The following is a 25,999-nucleotide window of genomic DNA, read 5'->3' on the forward strand; positions in this document are numbered from 1 at the left end:
CATGACTTTCGGTTATTCGGCAGGGCAACGAGAAACTATTGACCGGCCCATGGTTCTTCAGCGAGAAATGTTGTCATCATCCTTCCCTCTGCTTCTATCCTCTTTTTAATTGCCTCGCCAACTGTTGCGCACACTTGAGGCCGCAAGGTGCTTAAGGGCAAGTCTCGTGCCCTGGGAATCGTTCGAATGATTCGGACCCCCTGGGCGATCGCCTTTTGTCAATGTGTCTGGTCGCGCGACCCACCGCCTCAGCCTATTTACATACACACACTCGCAAACAGGATCGGCTCGATTTATCGATTGTTTTCCGAGCAAGTGCCCCGTCGCCGCTCTATGCTCCGTAGAGTGGACGCAATTCGGGCCCGCTTAAGGATTTGTCCCGGAGGGAAATTCACCGAGTTCAATTCACTTTCTGCTTCGAACAATTTTGTAAAAAAATCATCCTACATGCATATATATATATGCTATATATATATATATATATATATATATATATATATATATATATATAGCATATATATATGCATGTAGGATGATTTTTTTACAAAATTGTTCGAAGCAGAAAGTGAATTGAACTCGGTGCCTGATATATATATATACATACATATATCCATGTATATATATGTATATATATACATATATATATACATATATATACATATATATATCATATATATATATATATATATATATATATATATATATATATATATATATATATATATATATCAAGCACCTAATCAGATCGTCATCTCAGTAATAAAAAGTTAAAATTTTACAAAATATTCCTGAACACGCAATATTCGGCTACGAGAATTTTCGCTCAAAATGGGATCAAAACATTCATGCAATAGGGTATAATCACCAGCCAATCAATGCAAAAAATAAATGATAGTATTTCACGGACATCTCGGAGATATTTTTGGCAATTCACTAATCATCGCCTTCTGATGCGTTAATAAATAAACGTATTCACAGCCGCAGCCTTTGAAGAATTTCTTTTTTCGAACTTGAATGGCAATTTCAAAATATTACACTTATTTTTTTTTCAAACACCGCATTTTGGACAACTTTTAGAAACATCACTGCTGACTACTTTGATGACTACTTAATCACTATTTTATCGGTTGCACGGGTCAAGACTTTGAAGAATCATCAGGTAATTTGAGGAGGTAGCCTTAGTTTCAGTCATGCACGATTGGTGTTTGCGTTCATCAGATAGGATTGTCCGTATCCACGGCATATCCGTGGCCATTTTATGATACGCAAGGGGAAAGAAACCCCCTGAAAACGTTCACTGAGCGTGACACAAATTCGGAAGATGTTCGCGATGGACTCGAAACCCGAGGCCGTCCTTCCCCACCCGCCTAAAGGATGCAGCCGAGCGAGAAAGAATTAACAACCGAATCACCATTAGCAGGGAAGGCACTCCAGCGTAGAAGGGAGTCGCGGAGCTACAACTGTTGATCGCGGATTTCACCGAGGTCGTTAAAAGCGTACCGAGAGAGGGGGAGGAAGGGGAGCAGGGAGGGGGCAACGAAAAGGGTTTGCGGGACAAAGGAGGAGGAGTGAAATCGATAAGCGACCCCAATGTACCGTCACACTCGCGGGAGCATCACTCGCCAGTTTTTTTCACGAACAATGGCCCTGGAAACATGGAAACAACATCGTCGGCTGAGAAATATCAAGGACTCGGGATGACAAACGGGAATCCCTCGGATTCCATGACGGAACAGCGATCCCTATTACTTCGCCTCTGCATAGCACGTTGGCAGGTGGGTTGGAATGTGGGTTGACATAATCTCACGCACGCACTGCTCTAAACTCTATAACTATGCACCTCTGCCACCATGGAAAACGGAAAAAGGTGCGCCCTTGAAGTTCACCGTGGTTGGGAGGGGAACTATGCGAAGACAATCGACGAACAGCACCCGAAACCAATGGCAAAAGGGGGGAGATGACAATGTTATTGTTGTCTCCGTGCTTGTTGTGCGTGCGCCCCGCAGGGAATTTTATTCGTACGCTCGTTTTCCCTCGCCGACGATCGATGACGCCTCACGCGGAGGCCCGCCGTCAGCCGGCCGCCTTTCACCCTCTCTCTCTCTCTCCCTCCTCCGTCCGTGAGAAAGGGGTTGTACTCGTAGTCTCCCCGAGCCGCGGGGCAGCCACGCCTACCCACACCCGACCTCTCCCGCACTCGCATCCACACTGAAGCTGGGCGGGGCCTCGGGGGCCGCGCGGGGGCAGGTCTAGAGGGCCGGGGGGCGTCCCCGGCCGACCAACCACGTCGCTCCGCGCCGGTGACGTCGTCACCCTTTCCACGGCTCCAATGAGAGGCCCCGGAGAGGGCGTTAGCGGGTTCCGGCGGACTGGCCCCGCCTCCTCTCCCGCGGCCCGGTGGTGTGGGGTCTAGCGGGCAAGAGTGGGGCGGAAGGGGAGAGAGGCAGGGGGCAGAGGGAGGGGGTAGCTCATGTAGGGGGCGAGAAGGACGGGGAAACCTCCGACGGGGCAGTAGGCAGCAGGAGAAGGAACGGTACGCATGCATAACGCATGAACCTCGACAGAGCAGAACTGGACGAGACGCCGCCTTCACCGCCGTCGTCCTCGTATTCCAGCACATCCTCCACGTCCTCCTCGAGCTCCCTGAGCTGTTCGTCCGCATCTTTCTCCTTCGCGTACGGCCCGCTCTTCGGTCCGGCGACCACGTCGAGCGGTGCGGCCAGCCGTTTCGCGCGACTCCGGGAGCCGCGCCCCGCGGAGGACACTTCGCCGCCGCCGCCCCCACCCCTGGCGGGCGGCTCCGGACCGCGACAACACGCCGCGACTGTGGCGCTGTTCCCCGGGGCCTCGTCCGCGCCGCACTCGGCTGCCTCGTGGTGGCCCCCGTCCCCCGTGTCCCCCCCGCGCGTTCCCCCCCACTTTGGAGACCACCCCGTTCCGCCCCACCCGTCCCACCCCCACCCGGAGGAAGGCGGGCGCCCGTACTCGGCCACCCCCCCGCCGCCTCCCCCGCCGCTCGCCTCGCCGCGCGAAGAGCGGGGGTCGGGCCGCGACGGCCCCCCCTGCCCCTCCCGCCCGCCTCGCCCCTTAGTTATGGCCACGGCCGCCTTCCTCTCGGCTAGTGCGAACGTGTCTTCTGTGGCGAGCGGCGGAGGCCACGGCGGTGGGGCCCCCAACAGCGGCGGCGTCTTGGCGTGCGGTATAGACGCAGTGATGAACATAGTGAACTCCTCCGGGAGCGGAGGGGGCAACGGTGGGGGGGCGGGGGGCAATGGCGGGGGCAACGGAGGCGGCAATGGGTCCGGTGGAGGCTCGGGCAGCGGGGGTGGCTACGGATCCCCGCGGGAGTCGCCCCTGGAGATGAAGTACCTACCCCCCAGTAGCCAGCACCACCACCATCCCCCCGTCGGACTGACGCATAACCCCTGGGTGGGCCTACCGCCCCCTGTGGGCGGGGGCGGGGGAGGGAACGGCGGCGGAGACGCTGGACACTGGGCGGCTGCGGCGGCGGCCGCCGCGGCTGCCGTCTCCGCCTCCTCGAACATGCACCTCCACCAGGACATAAAACCCCACCAACAGCAACAGCAGCAACAGCAACAACAGCAACACGCTTGGCACACCCCCGTGGGGTCACATTATCTGCCCACAAACGGGGGCGGCAACGGAAGCGGGGGCGGCGGAGGCAGCGGGGGCACCTCCCCCCTGCAGCACTCTGTGTACTCCATGAACGGGATGCTGGGTCCCCAAGGCGGTCTGGGGGCGCACCACCCGCACCAACATCCCCCTCCGCCGCCCCACCAGCACCATGCCGTGCACCACGCGGCTGTGCATCATCCGCACCACGCGGCCTCGGCGGCAGCGGCTGCGGCGGCCGCGGCGGCAGCGGCTGCTGCGGGAGGCGGAGGGGGCGGCGGGGGCGGTCACCACCACCCGCATCACGCCCACCACCCGCCTCCACCCCCGCACCACCTCGCACACCATCACCACCACCATCACCACCACCACGGGGCGACGTCGCTCAGGGACGTTCCCAATGGAAGCCCACCCCCGCCCCCGCACCCCCCGCTTCCCCCGCCCCCTCACGGACTACCCCTCGGGGGCGCCGGCGGCCAGGGACTGGACCCCCGCAGCCATCACCACCATCACCACCACAACCCTCACGGGGTGCTTGGCGGCGGGGGCCTCGGGGGCGTCGGGGGCCAAGGCGGCGAAGTGGATGAGGACACCCCCACGTCTGACGACCTCGAGGCCTTCGCGAAGCAGTTCAAGCAGCGGCGCATCAAGCTCGGCTTCACGCAGGCGGACGTGGGCCTGGCCCTCGGTACCCTCTATGGCAACGTGTTCTCCCAGACGACCATCTGTCGGTTCGAGGCCCTCCAGCTTAGCTTCAAGAACATGTGCAAGCTCAAGCCGCTGCTGCAGAAGTGGCTGGAGGAGGCGGATTCGACCACGGGGTCACCCACGTCCATCGACAAGATCGCGGCGCAGGGGCGGAAGCGTAAGAAGAGGACGAGCATCGAGGTATCGGTCAAAGGGGCGCTCGAGACCCACTTCCACAAGCAACCCAAACCATCGGCCCAGGAGATAACCACGCTGGCCGACTCCCTTCAACTGGAGAAGGAAGTGGTGAGGGTGTGGTTCTGCAACCGGCGGCAGAAAGAAAAGCGGATGACACCGCCCAACACGCTGCCGGGTGCGCCCAACGATGGCATGATGGTGGGCGAGGGAGGGAGCCTGCAGGGTCTGCACGGGTACCACGGTCACCCGGGAGGTCATCACCCTGGTCAGGAGGGGCCCATGCACGGGTCTCCGATGGGGGGACACTCGCACAGTCCCCCCATGCTATCGCCTCAGCCCCTGCCCACTCACCAGAGCTTGACGGCTCACTAGCGCAGCGCTAAGAGGTAATTTTGACTCCCCCGTACTCCATCCATACACACACCCGTATACTGGTTCAATATCTGTGATAAGGAAGACAAGTACAATGTGACCTCAGGAGTGTGCATTATAATCCTCCCTTGCGAAATTAACGAAATCCTTGTGCTATGTATGGTGTTCCGTGTTTGAATATGGAGTCTTTTTAGTGTTAACTACATTACGATGTGATGGTAGAATATGTTTATGTGTTTAATGTGTGAGGAATACCAATTTCAACTGTAGAAATTGGCCACAGCCAATATCTAGAGGTATGTAAAGTCATCAACTACTAAGAATAGCTTCTCACAACGAAAATATTTTTCATTCACGAATGAAATGCTTTAAGAGTCTTTATTGAATCATTTTTTTAATAACTATACCTCTCAAACGTGCTACAAAAATACGGCTACTTCCTTTTCAGTACTAATTAAAAACCTTTCCTTTGGTCCTGAAGGAAAATTTAATAGCAAACGGTACTGTGACGAATATGTGTCCTCGTGAGAATGATCCTCGAATGCATATTGTTTTGAAATATAAACGACCTTACGTATGTGCCATAAATTGTATGTTGTTACTTACCATGCCTGCTTATATTTCATCGTAATAACTTTTCGGTCAATGTATTTGTATGGATCAAGTTTGCATTAGGTGAAGTCACAGAATGCGGCCTTTATTCAATGAAGCCTCTGATTGCTTCTATACAATCACCGTGGTAACTACATCTTATACATTAGGTGATTTTCATTGAAAATAATTTGATACCAATCTTAGTATTAGATGGCTTTTTGTAAATCCAGATTATTTAGAGTGCAATCTTTTGAGTTCTTCCTGTAATGAATTTGAGAGTAGGATATAATATGTCTGGGTAGAAAATCCTTGGCAGAAGTGTATTCAATACAGCGTCCTTCCAAATGATGGTATCGCGGGTGAATTGGGTGGTATATCAAAGAAATGTTCATCAGGTTCATGAATCAGTTAATTTTATTTGACTGCTCTTCCTTAAGGTCATTTATTATTCGGGTATGTATCAATTGTGGTTTCAGATGAACCTCTTTAGGTTAATGCAAGACCAGATTTTCTTAAATCCATCATGACTAATAATTTGAAGAAAACTCATCATAATTAATTGAACCACTATTATTATGTGCTTCTAACCTTAAGTCTTAATGGTAGCATTCAATTTACACTGTTTCTCTTAAGAAGGCATTTTGCAATCATTTAATGCACGAGGCTTGGAAATAAATAGAGGGTCCTGACAACTTATTACTAGGATTGCGTACCGTCGATTTTTAAGTGTAAGCTTCTGAGGGAATAAGTGCATGTTGTCATGAAAAGAATACTATCTAAGTGTCGCGGTTTTTACCCATTATTGTCACTATGAGATTACAAAACTCAATCTGCAAATAGATTTATAACCCTTCTGTTTCCCATTATTTCACAATGAGGCTCACTCCTTGTGTATTATTACTTAAAATGCAAGTTATTCCTCTTTTTTCCCTGAAGTTAAAATTCCTAATGAACGTGTTGATGTCAAATTAAATTAGTAGAATTGGTACTTCGAATTTCATTTCAAGTCCCTGTGAGCCTAACAATAATAAAAATTAGTGATTACTTAACGACAAATTTCATCAAGTCTTATCTCCATTAGTATCAGCATAGATTCATGATTTAGAAAATAGTTTGAATTGTTTTGACTAATTTTTGTTCCCAATTAATCTTTAAATGCAAAGATAAAATTTGCTCGCTTCCAGATGTGTATGATGTTCTCACTCTTTATAGATATAAGTTTTTCATGGCACTTAGACGTATACGGAACCAACTGATGGTATTCCAAGGTAATAGATCATCGACTTTCATAGTATGAAATTTCTTATTTGTTTGTTTATCATGCGCATGGCAGTTTCCATGTACACACAGTTGCTGTTGGGCAAGATGATATTTAATTATGAGGATACGGAAGGATATGGATGGATACAGCATGATAAAATGCTTTCTTGAGTAGAGCTTCTAAGAATCACAGACTGCAATCCAGCGCATAGGTTATAAGCTTATGAAAAAATTGATTTTGATCAATGTGCTTGATGTGCCAGAATGATAAATACAGTAATGACTTTGAGCGGTTTGCAATGACTCTGATAAAAACTTCATAGTGCTCTATATTAATTTTATGATAAATAAATGAATTGCAATCAAATGATGATGAACCCCCAAAATTTGTGCATACTTCATCATCGTGATGTGTTTTTCCGACGCCATGGTAAATTAATATCTCCCAAGTTACCAACTATTTCAAAGATTCTTTGTTCATTACATTATGGCGTCTTGTTTCTGGCTCAAGCTACTAGAAAGCAATAAAGGCTATATGGTTGTAAGCACAATGGAATTCTTACCTCATTCATAGTAATTTTGCTATATACTCTGTGCAATTAACGAAATTACTGAGCTTAGGACACATTTGAAATCAGTGTAGTGCTTGCTATATAAATGTCAAATTTAGTTTTTACACATTTGATTGTCATGTCCAGCCCTTTTCTATGCTGGCGTTCTGAAATGGTCTCCCGTTCTAGTCAGCAAACACCCACGGGACGATTGCTTCCTGGGAAGAAAGGACACCAGTCCAGAGTTCTTGTCATATTATCTTATGTTTCTGTTTTGCTTGTTTGGAATGTGATCGTGGGGCATAAATAATTTCTCTCTCCGTTCCTCTGCAGGCACCCCTGCTCGAACGACGAGCGCCCAAGTTCCTATGCGGAAGGCCTCCTCCAATGGGCCCAAGGCACCAACGCACCATGGACGTCCTGGTGTTCGGACTTCCAGCAGCAACAGCACCGCCGTCCGGGAGGGTTTGCGGGCGGCATGTCGGTTGCTGGCGTCAGTGGTGGAGTAGCGTGTCGGACCGTGGACATGGGGCGGAGGGCGGAGGCGGCGGCAGCGGCGGCCGCGGCGGCCTGGGGGCCTCTTCTCGTCGCCTCTCCTTCGCCCCCGCCGCCGGTGCCCACGCCGTCACCACCAACACACCCGTTCCGAAATTACTGAACGCACCGGGGGAAAGCGGGAGGCACGAGTCTAACCAATCTCCGCTCCGTTTGCGAACGGAATGAAAGAGACGGAGAAGTTATGTTTTATTTTCGGCTTTCCGGCCGGTCAACGGGCGTGAGGAACGAACTATATGAGGGCTGGGATGAGCCTTGTCATCTTGACACAACACACAAAGACACACACAAAAAGAAATGAACGCGATGGACGATACGAATGAGTATATAAATATATATAAATAATATGGACATAATATATATATATATAGAAAGAGAAAAATAAACCTTCCAAAGATGCATTGAGGACATCATGTAAATAGTTAAAGACAGAGAGAAAGGGGACACTTTTGTGGCATTGTGATTTTTTTTGAGTGAGTGTGTTTCTTTTTGGGTTCGGAGGGAGGAGAGGGTATGTGTCGTTTGAAGAATGCCGTTCGATTTTATGACGAGTGCTTGGCGTGCGTGCGTGTTCCGTGAAACTGCGGTTTCCAGGGAGAGAAAGCGCGAGAGAAAGAGAGATAGAATAAAAAGAATTTACGTTTATATTTTTCCCATAAGTAAAACTAAAAAAGAAATGACGAATTTGCCACAATGAAAAATTCTATTAAAAAATATATATACGAACAATGTATATATATAATATATGTATACAAAAGAAGGATACAAAAAAATAACAAAGCAAGCGGCCGGCCTGTTGTGTTGGCCGGGCGTTGCGGACCAAAAAATGAGGATGTTGAAACAACAGCAACAAAAGGCTCCCGAAACATGAGGACTCGGATTCCAGTGTTTTTATTTCTCACTCATTTCATTTTTGGCACGTGTCTAGGGCGCGTGCAACCCAAACCCACCCCCACCCCATCCCTCTTTCCCAACATGAAGATGGAAAGAAGATTCATTATGCGGCTAAATTCTATGGCTAACTACACGAGGTGGAAAAGCGGCAGAGTAGAAGAAAGGAAATGATGTGCTTCTGGTGTTATGCGCACTGATTGAAAGGAAGTTCTTATTTTGAAAAGAAATGGAAGATGAGTTGATCGTCGAGGGAAAAGAAGAGGCATGGGATACTACTGCTAAGTTTCGTACGGGGAGCAAGACGCCCATGGGGGGAAGGGATTCCTTTAGATTCGCCGATGGGAGAAAGGGGAGGAGAAATTAACCACAGCGCGACGAATGCAATGGCAACGACATGAGTGTCCCCCGTGGAATCGCAAACGGAAGAACCCCCTCCCCACGGTCTCCTCCCAATCCATCCGCCCCCCCACTCACATCAACGGCGGACAAGATATTCACGCTTCGTCCGGGGCCAACCCGCGGGAGAGCGCGCGGTCGCAGTCGCCGGGCGGTGGACGGCACGACGGCCGGGAGGACGGACCCTTCACGGCCGCCGGCCGGGGATCCGGCGGTGTGTGGGCTTCCTCGTAGTGTTTTCCTCCGGCAACCCCCCTTCACACCGCCCCCCCCGGCCCGGAAGTTGAGCCGAGGAGGATGACGCGGGACGGCATGCAGCAACGCGGTCGGTCGCTGTGGGAGAGCGCAAGGTGAGCGACTTGACGGACAGTGGCCCCCTGCGAGGAAAATGCCGCGAGAGAAGGGAGCCAGGATTCCATTCGCAATAGTGGTGTTGTATCGGTCCGTACAGGAGTCCGCTTGTCAGTACTCTGCTCAGGGCCCCCCTCCCATCCCCCCATCCCGCCTTCACATTCTCTCCACCCCCGATCTCAATCAACTACAACCCCGCCCTCCCCCCCGCACGCACCCTGGAGAGAAATCCATCCGCCGTCTGTCTGCCTGCTTGAAATCAAACTCTCTTCCGCTCCTTCGCTAGACCCGAAGGAAAGGTGTTAATGCCCTGGTGGTGTGCTGTGTAGATCGGGGCAGAAGGAAAGATGTATTTTGTCGTTATACTACCCCCTGCTGTTCGTGTCCCATTCTTGGCCCACCATCTGAATCACCGCCCTCCATTCCCAAATGCTCAAAAGTCCTCATGTTCCCAAATTGGACACTTAGGAATCCGCCCTTATTGTTATTTCAATTTTTGTGGTCAGTTCAATCATTCTTCATCTTCCACTCACAAGTGTTGCTCTCAAGTCATTGTTTTGTCTTTTTTCAATGTTGCTTGTTTGTTTTTAATATTTTAACGAACGGAATAACTGGCGATATACGGTTTTCCTTGTTTCTTTATAATTTCCAAGTTAACTTTCCTCCTTAAATTCCATGTCCGTTCTCACTCTCCTCTACGCATGATTCACGCGGAGGATTTGGCGTTTTTTTTTGGACGAATAATATGAATGCATGGGTTTGTATATAATATGGATTGTTTCGCTCGGATGTCCGCAATACGAGCTAAAGTTGTCATTCATCCCATTGAACTTAAAATTTAATTTCCCTTCTATTCAGTCGCTTTGCATTGGCATCCTTCGCGTCTCCCTCAAAATTTGTATCCCTTGAATGAAATTGTTGAGATAATGGTTTAACCACAAATGGAGACCCTTCTTAATTTTTCTTTGGATAATTTTATTTTTTGTTTGCCATTTATAAATTGAAGTTCAATCCGACTGTTTGATTAAAGTGAGGCAACGCTCCAATACTGGAGAGATAGCTTGAGCAATTACGAGCCTAATCAAAACAAAAAAAGATCTGTAAAAATTGGTCTATAATAAGCCTTTTTGGCCGTTTCAAATCAGGGTTAATTGGATGTGCACGGCTCTCTCTACCTTGTGCATGCTTGAATTTATTGATTCGATGGTTGTCGCAATTGAACTACCCAGTGATGCACAAGAGTCGTCAATTGGAGAGATAAATTAATATTCTTGGATCGTGTCCTTGCTTTGGGGAGTTTCCTCATGCCTTCTTGTCTGATTCCAATGCCTTCGTATTGTTTCCAGTGATTTGGAATCCAGTCTTGTTACTCAGTTAAAAATGTAATCAGTAGGGATGGTTATGTAAATTGTCTGACGTCCAATTCATTCCAAACATTTACAACAAAAAAAAGGAAACCCTATATTTTGTCACTAGTTATTTCGTATTGTCGTCATGTTTGTAGTTCCAAAGTTGCAGAGCCGTACGAAGTGTTTTTAAAAAAAAAGACATTGATGAGCACCAACTATATTAACAACAATGAACTTCTTTTGGACTGAATTTAAAAAAAAATGCAAAAAAAGTGTCGAGAGACTCCATTAAAATACGTTTGCATTCTTGTATAAAAGAATTCATTTGTGATCAATGTCAGTGATACCAAAACAGAAGATGTTGAAAAAGACTTATCTGTTAGATATTTTATTTGATTAAACGGAAAGAAATGAACTCACACCATGGATTTATTAACTCAAGAGCCAGTATACCTGTAAATGTTGTGCACATTTCCAGACAAACAAATTGAGCCGAAAAAGAGATCCTGTGCCAAATATACATATTATATATATAAATAAAATATACATAGAAAATATCACTTTTGTTAATAATTTTTTCATACCTTTTCCCAGACACTGAAAATACTAAGCGAGTCAAACATTTGGAGTGGCTACGATTCCACTGTTAATTATGTTCAGGTATTACTCATTTGTTTACGTCATTTTTGACGTCTTTGTGTCCACTGTGGCATTTATTATTCAAAATTGCATAAATTATTTCCTCTACTTTTGCAATTTGTTAATGCATGCATTTGGCTTTTTTATTTCCAAATTTTGCTATTGGTACATGTACTTGCAGCTTTTTTGACCAAATATATTTCATATGATTTCATAATTGTAACCAAACATTGCAAGTTCCACATAGGCTCATGGACATAAATGACTAACTCAAGTAGTAACTTGCACCAAGATGAATTATGACCAATGATGACCCAGGGTTGTACTTGTGTCCCTTGGTTGCTAGGTTGCTGCATTCAATTGAAAAAGTGTCGGACGTTTTGAATAAGTTTCAAATGCTCATACCCAATGCAAACCCAGTGGAAGAACGTGATTACAGTTCTTGAACGCGATTCATCAATTTTGAGGAAATATTATGCCAATATATATGTTCAGTGAGTGTCCTTGTATCAAGAGGTGACACGTCGTTCTCTTTATGTCCTAAGGTGAATTCAAGTAATAAGGATACGGCAAGAGAAGTTTTTTTGTGAAATTGATGCATTTCCATGATCACTGCTGTCTTATGTTTTAACTATTGCATTAATTGTGCGTAATTGGTCAATTTAATCAATTACGGGAAGGGTTTAATCTAATTATGCTCAAGTAGTCTGTTCAAGGGTCTGATCATTTATTGTAGCTGATAATGCGATGAGAATGTATATGCCTGGCTGATTATTTGGTGGAAACTTTGAAAGCTTCTTGGCTTACGCAATAATTCATTTTTTTTATATATAGGGTTGTGACTTAGAGATTGCGTACTTGATTGTACATCGAAACTACCCATTGGTGAGTACCCACCCGGCTACTGTCCTTAGGGTTCCGATAGAAGTTTCGCACATGATTGTCAACACCCTCAATCAAACAAGAGTAACTTTCTGGGTGCTAGATTTTATCTGGGAAGCCATACACGGCACTGGGGGGAGAATTAAGTCCCATGCTGAGCCAATTGATGCTTCGTTTCGCGCGTCATAGGTCTTAAATGTATTTGAGAGCTTCATTTTATTAATGGCCAACACATTGTGGTTGAGGATTATGGTTTTGACATGGTTTTAATGCTACAATAATTATAGATAAGTAAATCATTCAATGATTAGTGTAATGAAGAAGACATACTACTCTTCCATTACAATTAGTCGGTAGATGAGGCAATTCTGAGTGAAAAACCCTCTTTGCGCGTTGTCTAGGATCTTCTAAAATTACCTTCATGCCTCCGGCGAGAGCTCAAAATTCGTATTTAATCCAAATTTAATATGCTGTGAAATTACTTCAGCGTTTACTTTCACTGCTGAGTTGATTGACTTACCTGGCCAGATGTGATGAGGTAGTTCATTATTTAGGTTTTGGGTGTCTCTTTTTTTGATAGTGGAAAAATTAAATTCATATCCAATGGTTTATTACGAAAAACAACTCAAGCGACTTAGCTGACTGAGAATTTCTCTCGGAGGCCCGGTTTCTCTACGGGTCAACTTTTTGTGGCATGTTAGACTGCCAGTGTCATTCGGTAAATGGGTGTGAAATTCATCTTCTCGTGTAACAACCGCGAATGTTCGGCTTCCGAGGAAAATCAACATATCGTACCAAGCCACATAATAAATTGAATTAATTAATAGACACCAAACGAAGGACATGTTTTTAATGAAGCACTCTAACTAGGATTTAAAATGTACTATTAATTGTTCTTGGTCAAGTTTAACTAAGTAAGTTGTTTCTGGTTCACCCTATGCGTAAGGGATCCCAAGTAAGTCACCCTGACATCGAATTTCCCTGGGACTGAATGAACTACGTAAGTTTACACCAATTCCCAAGGCTGGCGTTGAGTCCACAACCTGTAGGTTGGAGGTGGATGATGGAACCACCAAACTGATCCAATCTGCAAATTACTTGTTTATAAAATAGGCGTGCCATTTGGTAAGTTAGGGAATAAGATTGATATCTTAAAAATGGGAGTTAATGCAAACTTCCGAGTGCCGATTAGATTGATTTACTGGCCAGAGGGTGAGTAGACCGCTTTTTATGTGCATAAAACAAATGTTTTCTAAAATCATAAAAAATGTTTTCGCTTTGATTAAATTAAAATTATTCTTTGAATTGTGGCGCGTATCGTAATTGTTATAGTTTTCTGAATTCCAAGAAAACAATTATCAATTTATCTCCGAATTGTATATTTCCATAAGTTAACCCGGAAACCAATGGCATTAGTTCAATTAATCATTTCTTAACGACCAAGTCTCGCGCCATTTCACGAGACTATGATTTGTTCATGGGATTTCACTCCAACAGAAAGTTAAAAAGAATCTTGTCAGAGTGGAATTTGCCCACCATTAGATAAACGATTGGGATTCTCTCGGAGTACTCACCAAGCCGTGCTGAAATCACCAAAAATGTGCGCGTCGCGCGCGCATCGACACCTGCAGCAAAAAATTTCGCCTCGTTACTCTCTCCGAAAATTTTCTAACAACCACAAACCTTACGTACCGTATTTCTCCCAACCGAGGAGTGCATATCTGAATGATCGCCGGCCTTGTTAATCAAGTAGATGGCGGAACCGTAGTTCGCGGGTTCAGAACCCGCCATGGACTTAGCACTCCATCTAGGTTCGCCTATATCGATCGGATGCCGAGATACGCATGGTCTTATCTGTTGGGATGTCCACAAACCGAATCTGATACCGCTCCAAAAAATCTGCTGAAAAAAATAATAACAATCGGCCCTGTCGTGCGCGGCGTTTCTCGCTAATCCCGTGAAGGGGCCCGTGGCGAGGCGCCATCGGGAGTTCGAAGGCGCGTGCGCGGATCGAGCAGCCCGCCTCAGGAGTCGTGAGTCGCCGCGGAGAGGTCCGCTACGCACGACACCTTGACTGCGGTCGGCGGGTCGGGAGTCGCACGGGATCCCTCTGATCGACTGCCTGCCCTCCCTGCGAGGAATGGTGGGCTGGCGGTCAATGCGGCGGTTTCTCTCGAAATGCCATCGTCCCACGTCCCTTGCGCCGGACCCCTAGCCCCCTCTACACTTAGCTTCCCGCCCCTGTTTTGCAGCACTGGGGGGGGGGGAGGGGGGGTTCGTGTCCCTGCGCTCCTGTGAGGAGGCCGAATTCTTCGCAAAGATGTTTCACTGCATGTTTCCGTTGCATCCTGGGATAACTTTTGGCTCTTACTCCCCACCTTCTAGTTCGTTAGTTGAAGTTAGCTACTCGTTGAGTACGTATGACTATGGGACAAGTCGAGTGCGCCGGGAAACGGCGTCCAGTCCCGTCAAATCCCGCGCGGGGCCAAACTGACTCCGCCTTGGTACTTGTGTAACTAACTTTATTGTCGCGTGGAATTTCTTATGGAAATGCTCTTCCGTCATATTTAGCAACTTGGTGCAAATATAGTCCAAGGCACACATTAGTACTTGTGTTTCATCCAGGGGAGACGGTTTTGTACCCATGCGAAGAGCCACAAAGCTGTGACTTGAAAATTGAATTTCAAATTTGAAGTGTCAAATGAAGAAAGGAATAGATGTTAAAGTACATATCAAATTCTATGACTTCATTTTTCGCTCAAATATTTCAAATATTTCCACTCATCGTATTTCCTCTCTTTAAATTCCAAAAAAAGGCAAAAACTATGAAGTGCGTGATCCTAAATTAAAATTCAAAAGGTATCGAGTCAATGAAAATTATTTGTTATAGTTAATAATCGAGGTTATTATTGCGGCCGCCTGTTTTAATTGACGTGGTGATACGTTTGCCGATTGGTAGGTGGAGGGGTTTGAGGGTCTCCGCAGGAATCGGAGATCCGTCGTCAGCCGATTTCCGATTTTCCTCGCCTTCCGTCCCAGCGCGCGTCGCATGATTGCGTTTGCGGATTAGCGGGAATGTCGCTCACGCCAATTGGAGGCGAAAGGCGATAATTTTCGTCGAGAAAAATTCGAAGCATTTTTACAGTTTTACGACACGAATCCACGATTTTCACGAATTCCGTTGAAATTACAAATGATACTGCTCGTGCATGCTCGGTGAATGGAACCGCTTCTTAACACCTGTCAGTCTACCTGTCACGCGATTTATGGTCAGTAGCCAGTCATGTTAATAGATTTCCCCTTAAACAAATTTCAAGATAGTCGACACTTCTTTTGATAGCTTGAAACATTTCTTCTCTATTCAGAATAAACATTCGTATACGTACTTCTCCGTGGATAATAGTCGCTCCATTAGTGAGCCTGGATGTCGGATTTCAGTGGTGATTTAGGGGTGGAAACATTCTCACTTTTGCAGTCACTTGTTTTTCTGAAATTTCTTTAGAGAGTCAATTAGCCACCTGCGTATTAATTAACCATTCATTTACTTATTAGCGAAAAAACCAAATACTTTTGTAATTTTCGATTTATCGTGGATGCAACAAAAGAATATCAAGGTTTTCTCTCTTTTCCTTTGGAATTTGCTCATATCAGGTAGCATTAATTAAGTATTTTCGCATATTTCGTCAATGTCAATTCAGTGGAATCACATCAGTGATGAAGTGTTCATTCACGTATGTCAAAAAATAAAATCTATTATTTTCGTTTCGCGACCGATCGGCATCTGAGATTTCATGGGAAAAATACAGGTATAGCAACTGAAGGTTAAAAATTAATATTGGAGGATTTTATTTGGACGTCAATCGCCCATTTTATATGCCTAACAAGCTCTCTTCTTGGGGTTTCGTATCAATGAATCTTTTCTCCGATTTTTTTTGGAAATAATTACCCTATAGTGCTGTACGGAAGCGTGCGAACTTTGGGAATAATATTCGAGTTCAATCTGAGCGATTCTACATTTCGATTTTTGATTTGCGGTTCAAATATGTTTTTCAGCATTAACGTGCTGGTCCCATGTACTATTATTACAAGTGACAACAATTTGTATGCAGATACGTAGCAATGTCAAGTCATGATAACCGATCAATATCAGTCTTTGTTATCAGCTGCTTAACTGTGATTAACTTGAGCATGGAAATGGTTAGTATCTACGCGTGAGTCTGTCGAAGGAAAGTAATTAGTTTCTTTGGGAATATTCCGCTTTTGCCAAGTAAGGTCTGCAGCTTGCAGGAGCCTAAAGCACTTCGTACTGTCGCGATCCTTCAAAAGCCTGAGTCTCGCCACCTCCGCTGTTGAGACTATTAAGATGAATTCTATTGGCAGAAGAATACGAGCTGAGTCGGGAATCGCCGCCTGAATGACACGGTCGCGAAGCAGGAGGAGTCCAGGGAGGATCACTGGCGCGAGGGACCCGCGGCTTCGCGAGCGCGCGTTCACCTCCCACCGTTCGCGTTGTCTTATAGGACCCTGGCAAAGACGTGGAATCCTCGCCCTCTAATAAACACATTCGCGAAGTACGAGGGCTCCGCATATTTATTTCCGGGTGCTGGCAACGTTTCCCAACTCTTTGGTACCCATGTTGCAAATGGGGAACGATAAACTTGAGCTTCTTTGTTGGACTGAAGCGCCATAGCAACACTCCCAGGCACCTCTCCATTCCAGTTACAGAATTCTTCAGTAATTACCCGTTTTATCGCTATGCCAACTTTGCAGGTTATTTTTCACCTTTGTCCAACGATAAGATAATGTTCGTTAAGGATGGTTTAGCCATCAAATATCAAACTAAGTAGTATTTACATACAGGTTTTTACCTACCTAAATAGTGATGGCATTAAGTGAAAGTATTTAATAATAAGTTCTAGGAAAATATCGTTAATGGCCTTTATTATTGTTTAAAAATTAATGATTCCTACAGGAGAGCAATATAATGTCACTTTTAACGCCGAAATCAATCTATCAAAGGTGGACCGTCGCGGAAAATATAATTTTTAAACATAAGAATTAAAAATGCGAATTCAAAAGCAAATACAAACACAAGCATTTATTTAAGAAGTATTACTGATATTCAATCTTTCTTTTAATATTAATTTCATTTTTCAAAGGGGCAAAATTTTGCATCGTAGTCACTAAAACAGTCAGTTAAGGTTACCCCCGCCGTTTAAAGCGTTAAAATCCTGTTTTTCTTCGATGGGCCGTCACCTAGAATATCGCAACCCAGAATATGTTTTAGGATTGCTCTAGAAATCAAGTTTACTGCCCAGGTTGGGGTACTTTCACCCGTGTACTATTCTACGCAAGTTCGAGTACAATCGGGAAACCCGGAAAATGTTTCCGCGGCTCTGGCGGAGAATATGCGACCCTCACAGGCACGCACATGGTCCCGACCTCATTTGCTATGCCCCTCACACTATCGATCCAAATTTCGCCAAACACTTGTCTCTATCCGCGCGGAATACCTAAGGAACATTACTACGCTTTCGGGTTGGCGGAGGGGAGAGTCGGGGGAAGGCAGGGAGATGTGTCGAGAAGGGGGGAACCCTGGTTTTTGAGCAGAGGGGGACCGGGAGAGAACAGCGGAGGCAACCCTAGCGACTGTCGCGATGCGGGGAGGCAGGCATCTACCTCCACTAAAGGGGAGGATCTGAGGGGTGAGGACCCCTGAACCCTTTCCCCTCCCCGGGTGCGGTTAGTGTGAGACGGGTTCATCGACAGGGTTGATTGACGGGACGCTGTCGGGGCGAATGATGGCCGATTAGTCGACAGACGGAATTTGGCGCAGCCGCCGTCCCCAGCTGAAGCCTCGGCGCGCTGCAGGCTTGCGCTATCCTAATTAACGCGAATCGCAGGTCAACTCCGTCATCACCCGCATGTAATGGATCACTCCAAACGAAAAGTTTGTTACTCTTATTAGTTTTCACTTAGAGTGTCGGGGCCCTTCTAAAGAAATAGATACCTCGAAGTTATAATAATAACGTCATGATAATGAGTACGAATCGTGGTGTTCGTGCACGTTTGGTTGAAATAACTTCGGGTCCATCTCCTCAAAATCATTAACTTTTCACGACCCTGCTCCATCAATGCATCGTCATCAATAGATGCAACCATAAGGTCTTAACAGAATGTTTTTTTTAGAAACAGGCGGTTATGCATAATGTAGAGCAATCTTTCATGCATATGGCTTAAAAAACGGTGTTATGAAAAATAAACTCTTTCTATGGAAATAAATATAAGTCAACTTGTTTTTATGACTTAATAAATTCAGCCGAGTAAGTTTGCAATGTATATCAAGGGCATTTTAATTTTAATTTGGTTTCATTGAATCACAGCATTCCTAAAAAAAATCCGAATAATATTTCCATCCCAACTTTAGACAATACGGTATGGTGACTTTCAAGTAAGCTTAATTATTTTACAATGTAATTATACCTCTTGGAGAAAAAACAAGGGGCTACTCCAAGCCGAGATATAGTATACATGCTCTTCGCTCTTTACTGTGTAGAATTCCTAACTTCATCGGTGATTTTCTACTAGAAATACATTCCAGAAGACTCTTAGACTGTTTCTTCTTTCATTGAAGCTCCTCCATCCGGATAAGTAAGAATAATTTTCAAGTTAACCGAAGTAGCGAACAGCGCTAACATTTGGAGAAAAATATTTTATTGCATAAGATACAAGAATGAAGATGTTTGTTGTCATAGAACCAAGATGGGAAGTTGACGAAAATTAGGCCCATAAAAAGTTATGTAATCTCTACGTGGGGAAAATGAAACCATCGCATAATATAAAGGAAACGTGATCATCACACCAATCAGACATTCATTAATCTGATCCTTTTCTCCAAACCCAGATTCGTTATTATTCACTTTGAACTTCCTTCAACATGCAAGCCTAAATTTCATATGCATGATCTTTTACCTGCCGAACTTGTTTTGGTATTCATAGTGTTGAATTCCACTATTATAACACAATAATTCTGTTAGGCTTAATTTGAAACCGCATGTCCACGTTAAGTTGTCCATGGAAAGATCATCGTTTCCCAGCCCGATGAGTTTGTCAACTTCCAATTTCCACACCCGCATGTACGGTGCAGCGTGCAGGTGTAAGTCTCCCGTGCCAAAGAGTCCCCGTAGGCATTGAACTTGCTAGTAATATTGCATCATGCATCTAATTTCCATTCACGCATGAAAGAATATTCATTTTTTCCCGCGGCCATTTAGGCTAGGAGCGAATTCAACGGTAGCTGTTGATGTTATCAAATTCGAACGAGGAATTTTTTGTTTCCATTTATGTGTAAGACACTCAAGAAGTCCGATACTCACTTTTAGTACTCTTCTCGTTGATGACTCGATGAAATCACAAACTATGCAGTCATATCCTCAGGATATTTCAGAGTTAAGGATATTTAGTTTGAGATAGGGAAAAAGTAATGGGAATTGGATGGAATACCTTTTAGGGTGCATGTCTTTCATTCGTATTTAGTGGTTAGTAATGTGAGCAAATACTTACATTAGAGATAATGAGCATTTCTTAGATTACCAATGCGTTTCTCATCGTATGAGGTGATATATTCCCGGCATGAAACGGCATAAAAAATTACGCAATAACTTCCATTGCTTATCAGAGACTTACTCAAAGTCAGAGTGAATGCAGGACTCATTTCCCAGGAATGTGAACACTTTTTTCGTAATTGAATACCTTGATTTGTACCCAAACCCCTGTATTAGAAAAATATGGCGTGTGTTGATGATAGAGATTATAAATTATGAACGAATTAAAGTTTTGTAGGGAAGGAAATCATTCAAAATTGCGGTAAGCGCGCAAGAAATTTAGTTAATCCATGCCCATGGAAAATACCGATAAAAGTATACCTGCATTTAGAGAAGCAAAGTTAGTTAAACTTGCTTTTAAATATTACCAGAGGTAGTCTTAGTACGCACGGAATTAATTTTTGTCTCGCGACCAAACTGTTTAAGATTGTAAAAATTCTATCCCCATACCATTTAGTCTAATCCTCCTTTCTCTGAACATTTATGGTAAAGTGATTGAGGATTTTAATGTGTTAATTTTTACGCGGCAAGTAGGATGATTAATTTCTGTGCAAATGATTTTAATTTATTGTTTTAGGTTGTTTGTCATTGGTCGGATAATATCTTTTTCATCTCTTTCTTGTTTAACAGGGAATTGCCACAATCACTATTATTCTTCACTTGCTAATTAACTCTGGATTATTAGAAAAAAAGTGCATTAATCTTACAAATAAGCGTGAAGCTTTATTTTTTCACTCTACAAGAATCAGATGTTGAGTCAATAGAAAGGTTGGAATTTTAAATTTCATATGACACATTCCTTCGAGTACCCTCGATATTTATGTACATGCCTCCATAAATTAAAACGAAATTATAACACTCAGGCATGGAGAAACTGATATTAATTTTGAATTGGATTAGTTTAAGAAACGTTCAGGGTATTTACATTTAGACCAGGTTTCACAAACACTTTCATGATCCCCCTGACCGTCCGTTATCATTTATAACTTATTTCCAATTAGCAGTCTTAATCTCAATCTCAATAGGCCCTCAGTTTGATACGAGCTTTGATAGCCATGAATTTGAAAAGAATAATAACTGATTCCACTTACTCTTGATTAAAAAATTAAACGTAAACAGTTCAAGTGAGGATGATCGGCGATGCATCTTTTATTTGTCTTTGATGAACCACTGGTTCCGACAGATCTCAAGAGTGGAATAGACTGTTTGGAGGAAGATCCATGAAAGTGGTGATGTAAAAATCACAAATAGGACATCATGAAACGGCAAAAGATTTATCCGTAACTACCTCACGCGGTGAAGTCATTTGTGCCTGTGCGACCACAAACTCCGTCGCAAAGCTGGCGTCACCAAGTTGTTTGAGTGCTGTCTGGCTCCACAAAGCGCCTCGTTTTGTGCCTAAGGACTCCGTAAACGGGCGTTCTACGGAATAGCTTCTTTGACATCTGATGCCAATTAGCAATAGGACTGGACCATTGCTTTGTTCAGCTAGTCGCTTATTTCCGTGGTTTTGCTGATTAGCGTAAAGCATGTTTAATGCTTATCTCCAGTCATTCAGCATTGTGAATTCATTCAGGTAGTATAAATAAGTGCTCTATTTTATCGTTTCCTCAAGAGAAATAATTACTCAAGGATAATGTTGGAATATTTTAATGGCTCTAATTATACGTATTGTATTACGTGCATGGTAGATCTTGATAAAAGATAAAAAGTGTTGAAGATTTATGATTTTTCCTTAATATTCCGTGGCATGATATAGATCGCAAGAAAATTGCGCCTTGAAATTCTGAAAATATATTTACTAACACTTGCAAATATTCTCCAATTAATGTGATAGCTCATCTGATCGTCATGATTATAATACATCAGGTATATTTCAATAATCACAGGCACTTAACTGAGTACTAGGTAATGCGCCGTGCAACTCGTCTGGCGCAGCCGCGGGGAGATACATTTTTCTCACCTTTTGTTCACTATCGTGTACGGTAAGCTAAAGTCTAGGGCTTTTATGGTGTACATACTTATTGAAATAATTTAGCAATGCTCTTCAAGCAATATAGTTTTTGATCGATCAAGAACTGCGATGATAGCTTTCGTTAAGATAGTGGTAGTCCAATTTTCCACAGGTTACGTATAATTTGCACCATGTCTCAGGGTAAATTATCAGATTCGGAAATTCAACAGAATTCTAATGATAATGAGCATTAGCACAGCAGAAAATCGTTAAAAATGAGTGAATTTTATGTGATCTCTATCACTTAAATATGCATGCTCTGCGGTCCATTCTGCCCCGCGCGAGGCAGAATGGACCGCAGACGCCCCCCAACGTCAATTTACTGGCGATCTAATATTGACGGCGGAGAGACAGTTTAATACTTTCAGATGGGAAAACAGTTAATAATAAAACATGTCTGAATGATACTTTCTGTAGCAGCTTTTAGTCCCAAGGTTGGCATAGAGTGGGCTTTTTTACTAGCTTACATGTATATTGCAACAGCACAGATTCAAATATGCACTTAATGACGTTTGTGGTAATGAAAACGTGTTTAAGGCTAAACCACCAATTGCAATCGATTGTTCGGGGTTAACTCAACAAAGATTCACGGGTCTTGAAGATGGGATTAGTTAGCAAGGCACTAAAGAGGCCGAAAATAAATTTAAATTTGATTGAAATTCGTTGCTCATTAGTTCATGAGCGATTTCATTGAAACACCAAAAAAAAGGTTTTTGACAGAGCCATGGGAATTGAAAATTTTCTCAGCACTCACCTGATAGCCGGATTAGCTGAACCCTACTTAGGATTCGGTCCTTATGTTTTTATTCACTTCTGGACTTGTACTTTTAAACATTATGCTCTTTGGGAGGGAGGAGGGATCTCTCCTTCGGGACATTCGAAAGGAAAATCACGATTCGACCGGGAGGAAACGGATTCCGCGATGGGTATTGGAACGTCGTCCTGCCCTGAAAACTGAACGTGGGCGAAATTGAGACGGGAGGGCCCCCGCGAGTAGCCTCTCTCTCTCTTTTTTTTACTCTTCATTTCACCTCCTGACAAGGAGGAACGGGAGGGAGAGCCCTGTTCACGGGATGGGTGAAGGGGCAGGGAATCAGGGAGCCGCGACCGATGGAAGGAGGGCACGGGGGCGGAATATGGAGATTTTTGGTCGAGGGTGAGGAGGAACCCGCTTGGTGTAGATAGGGAACGGGGGTCGGTAAATGGGGCGAGGCGACGGACGGACTAGGGAGGGTAAGGGGGGGGGGTGGGAGTGTCGGACGGGAGCAGTCGGGGAGGCAGCTATCACTGCGGTTTAATTAAGCTGGCCAATGTTAGCAGACGGCGAGCGGACCCCTCGCTTCTCGCCCCCCCGCCCACATACCCCTTCTCCCCCCCCCCACCCCCGAACCACTAAGTTGCATAATTTATATATGCACATACATATATGGCGATTCGAAAAATTCAAAAAATTTCCTGTCTCCTCGGCCATCATTTTATACATATTTATAAATATTTTTTAACCCAAGTACCGAACACATGCTGAACAATTTTTTCCTCGAGTGGTCCTAAGGGTCTTTGTTGGCTGAATAGCGGGCGGGGCTTGGGGCCGAAGAGGATGCGGTCGGAGAAAATTCCCCGCACCTTGAGCGTTCCTGCGTCGGTTATCCCAGAATATGAGGCCCTCCCAATGGCTCACTGACACCGTAGATCATGAAAATCTTGGAAGCATTGCAGCTGAAGCTCTCAAGTTAGCCATAATCGATGATGAACTAAAGATTCCACGAAGGGATTTTGCGTATGAACCGGGAGGGGAGGGGATGACAGAGAGGTTTTATTTTATTTTATTTAAAGGCTGTCTTGGTGCAACTATCAATGCTAGTATGTCATTCAGTAATTTGTTATTAAGGTAAGGACAAGCTCATTGTAATTTTGCTTCAATTTTAAAGCGGTAGAAGAAATTTGATGGTCAGAGAACGTTGCTAACTTGAACTTCTCAGAAACCTTTTCTAGTGTATATGCAGTTAATTAGGCTGCTAGAGAAAAATTATTCCCGATTGAATATGCCATCTTATGGTAAAACGAAAAATTTAGCTCATATCATTTCTGACATACATTCAGAATAACGAGGAATGAAGATTGGGTGACAGATTTGTTTTGGCAAAGTTGTTTCGAATGTGAGCTCGAATGCCAAGTTTTTCGTAGCTTAACTCGTGATAAACGACCTGGCCGCGAATGTAAAATTTAGGTAATAGGTACCAGATCTAATTCCTAATTCCGCATAATAAACGTGTTGCAAGAACCTCCCCAAATACGAGAAGTCTGCCATACTCCACGTCCAATCCTTTAATCCTCTACTCCTTTCCATTGGTGCTCTCACCCCTTGCCATACACTGTTGTGCGCCTTGCACGGTATACATGTAGATGCATGCGATAAGGCTTCATTCCGTTTTCGTGAGATAACTTTTGGCCTCCCAGCTTGTGATTATTTCCAAATTTCCCATTATTCTGATGAACAGATTGTGATCGACTTTCTTTGTCTTTATTAATCTCTCTCGCTTTTGAGTTTACCCAAAGGATTAAACCGTGGGTGCGTTTCTTGTTTCAGTTCAGCGAAAGGAATATGGAGGAATTTGACTGTTGTTTTGCCTGAGCGATCAGGAAAAGTGAAATTTTTCCCGTTACCAGCTTGTAAATAATTTTATCCTACACACGCAACAACATTTTTACAGTTGGTTACGCTTCATGGGATAACATAAAATATTTTTATTGACTATCCAATGGATTTAATCAGCCGTAAAAAGGAATGGCATACCACTCCCTTATTCTTTTCGCAATAGTTACAGTATCCATAACCAGAAACCATGAACAATGAATACATTTTTAATCCATTTTGTTTGTGAAAATTTACAATCCGTGGATATTTTTTTCAGTGAAATAGTTAACGATCGAATTATGGTATATTTAAAATAAGAATTCAAAATTATGTATAGTTTATTTAAAATTATTACAACAGTTAGCCGCCAATATTTACGTAATCGGCATAGTTCAGAGAGCACTAACGCTGGGATTGTTTGCGCCTACATCATTTGTGTCCGCCCTATTTGATTGAAGCAATGGGCAGTTTACTATTTGCCATGATAAAAACACTATTCAGTCTAATTAATCAATAAAAAAACATCGTTACTCTTCATGCGATCCAACGGAAGGAAATAATTCTAATTTTTCTGCCTCACCCGTAATTCGAAGAAAAATTTCGAAAAGAAATTTTACGGCACCCATCAAACGACCCCTGGTTCAATGAATTCCCATCAATCAAAGATTCGAACACCACGAGTATGTATTTGTTTGTAATCTTTCTCAATGAGGAAGGAGAGGGAGGATGCATAAGGTGGATTCCTTCCTCTCCTTCCATAGTCATTTAAAATTAAATTCCGAATTTGCCTCCGGCGAGTGATTCAATTTTTGCGTTTATCACCTCCCGAATATTGTTGTCGCCTGACGTGGGAGTGGCACCGCAAAGCATTCTGGGGCAAAATAAATGGCTGCGTGCCGTGAGCTCGGTGTCGGGGGTTTCGGGACGACGACGGGGAGGGACGCGTGTGGGGGTTGCTCTAGAGGGAGTGGAATCTTTTTTTTTTTTGGAAGGGAGGTAGTAGTGGAAAAATACATAGGAGCGTGGGAGGAGAGAGGAGGGCCAGAGGTCGGGGAAGGGAGAGGGTCGAAGCCGCCTCCCCCGTCAGCGCATTCTTATTGGTGACGCCTTATCAGTCCCTTTAACCGCCTCACCCCTCATTACCCCCGTGTTCCCGCATCGTTCCGCCCCCCCCCCCCAGAATTCGACCAGGGTGCCTCACGACCCCCCCACCTTCCTTTACCAGTTCGTGGACCCCTCCCCGCTACCGACACTATTCCCTTTCATCCCCTCCGTGAAACCCTTCCATTCCCTCCGCCCCCGAAATCCCAGTCCGTCGGCTCCTCTCACAGCTCAATCACATCACTCACTCGAGTCAACCGCCCACTCCCGCGTCATCGCACCGT

The 25,999-nt window shown here is 44.6% G+C and overlaps 1 protein-coding gene across 1 annotated transcript in view; it reads left to right on the forward strand.

Annotated features, from left to right (window-relative positions):
* Positions 1 to 2,550: 2,550 nt before the first annotated feature.
* vvl (ventral veins lacking) overlaps positions 2,551 to 25,999 on the forward strand; it is a 308,818-nt gene continuing 285,369 nt past the window's right edge. The window contains exons 1-2 of the mRNA XM_071584288.1: positions 2,551 to 4,904; positions 7,629 to 9,490. Of these exons, the coding sequence (XP_071440389.1) occupies positions 2,551 to 4,890 (2,340 nt within the window). The 3' untranslated portion in view covers positions 4,891 to 4,904; positions 7,629 to 9,490. The remainder of the gene's footprint in view (positions 4,905 to 7,628; positions 9,491 to 25,999) is intronic.

The sequence above is a fragment of the Hetaerina americana genome, unplaced genomic scaffold (genome assembly GCF_022747635.1).
Source record: "Hetaerina americana unplaced genomic scaffold, ioHetAmer1.1.p SCAF_17, whole genome shotgun sequence".
In the NCBI taxonomy this organism is placed as follows: domain Eukaryota; kingdom Metazoa; phylum Arthropoda; class Insecta; order Odonata; family Calopterygidae; genus Hetaerina; species Hetaerina americana.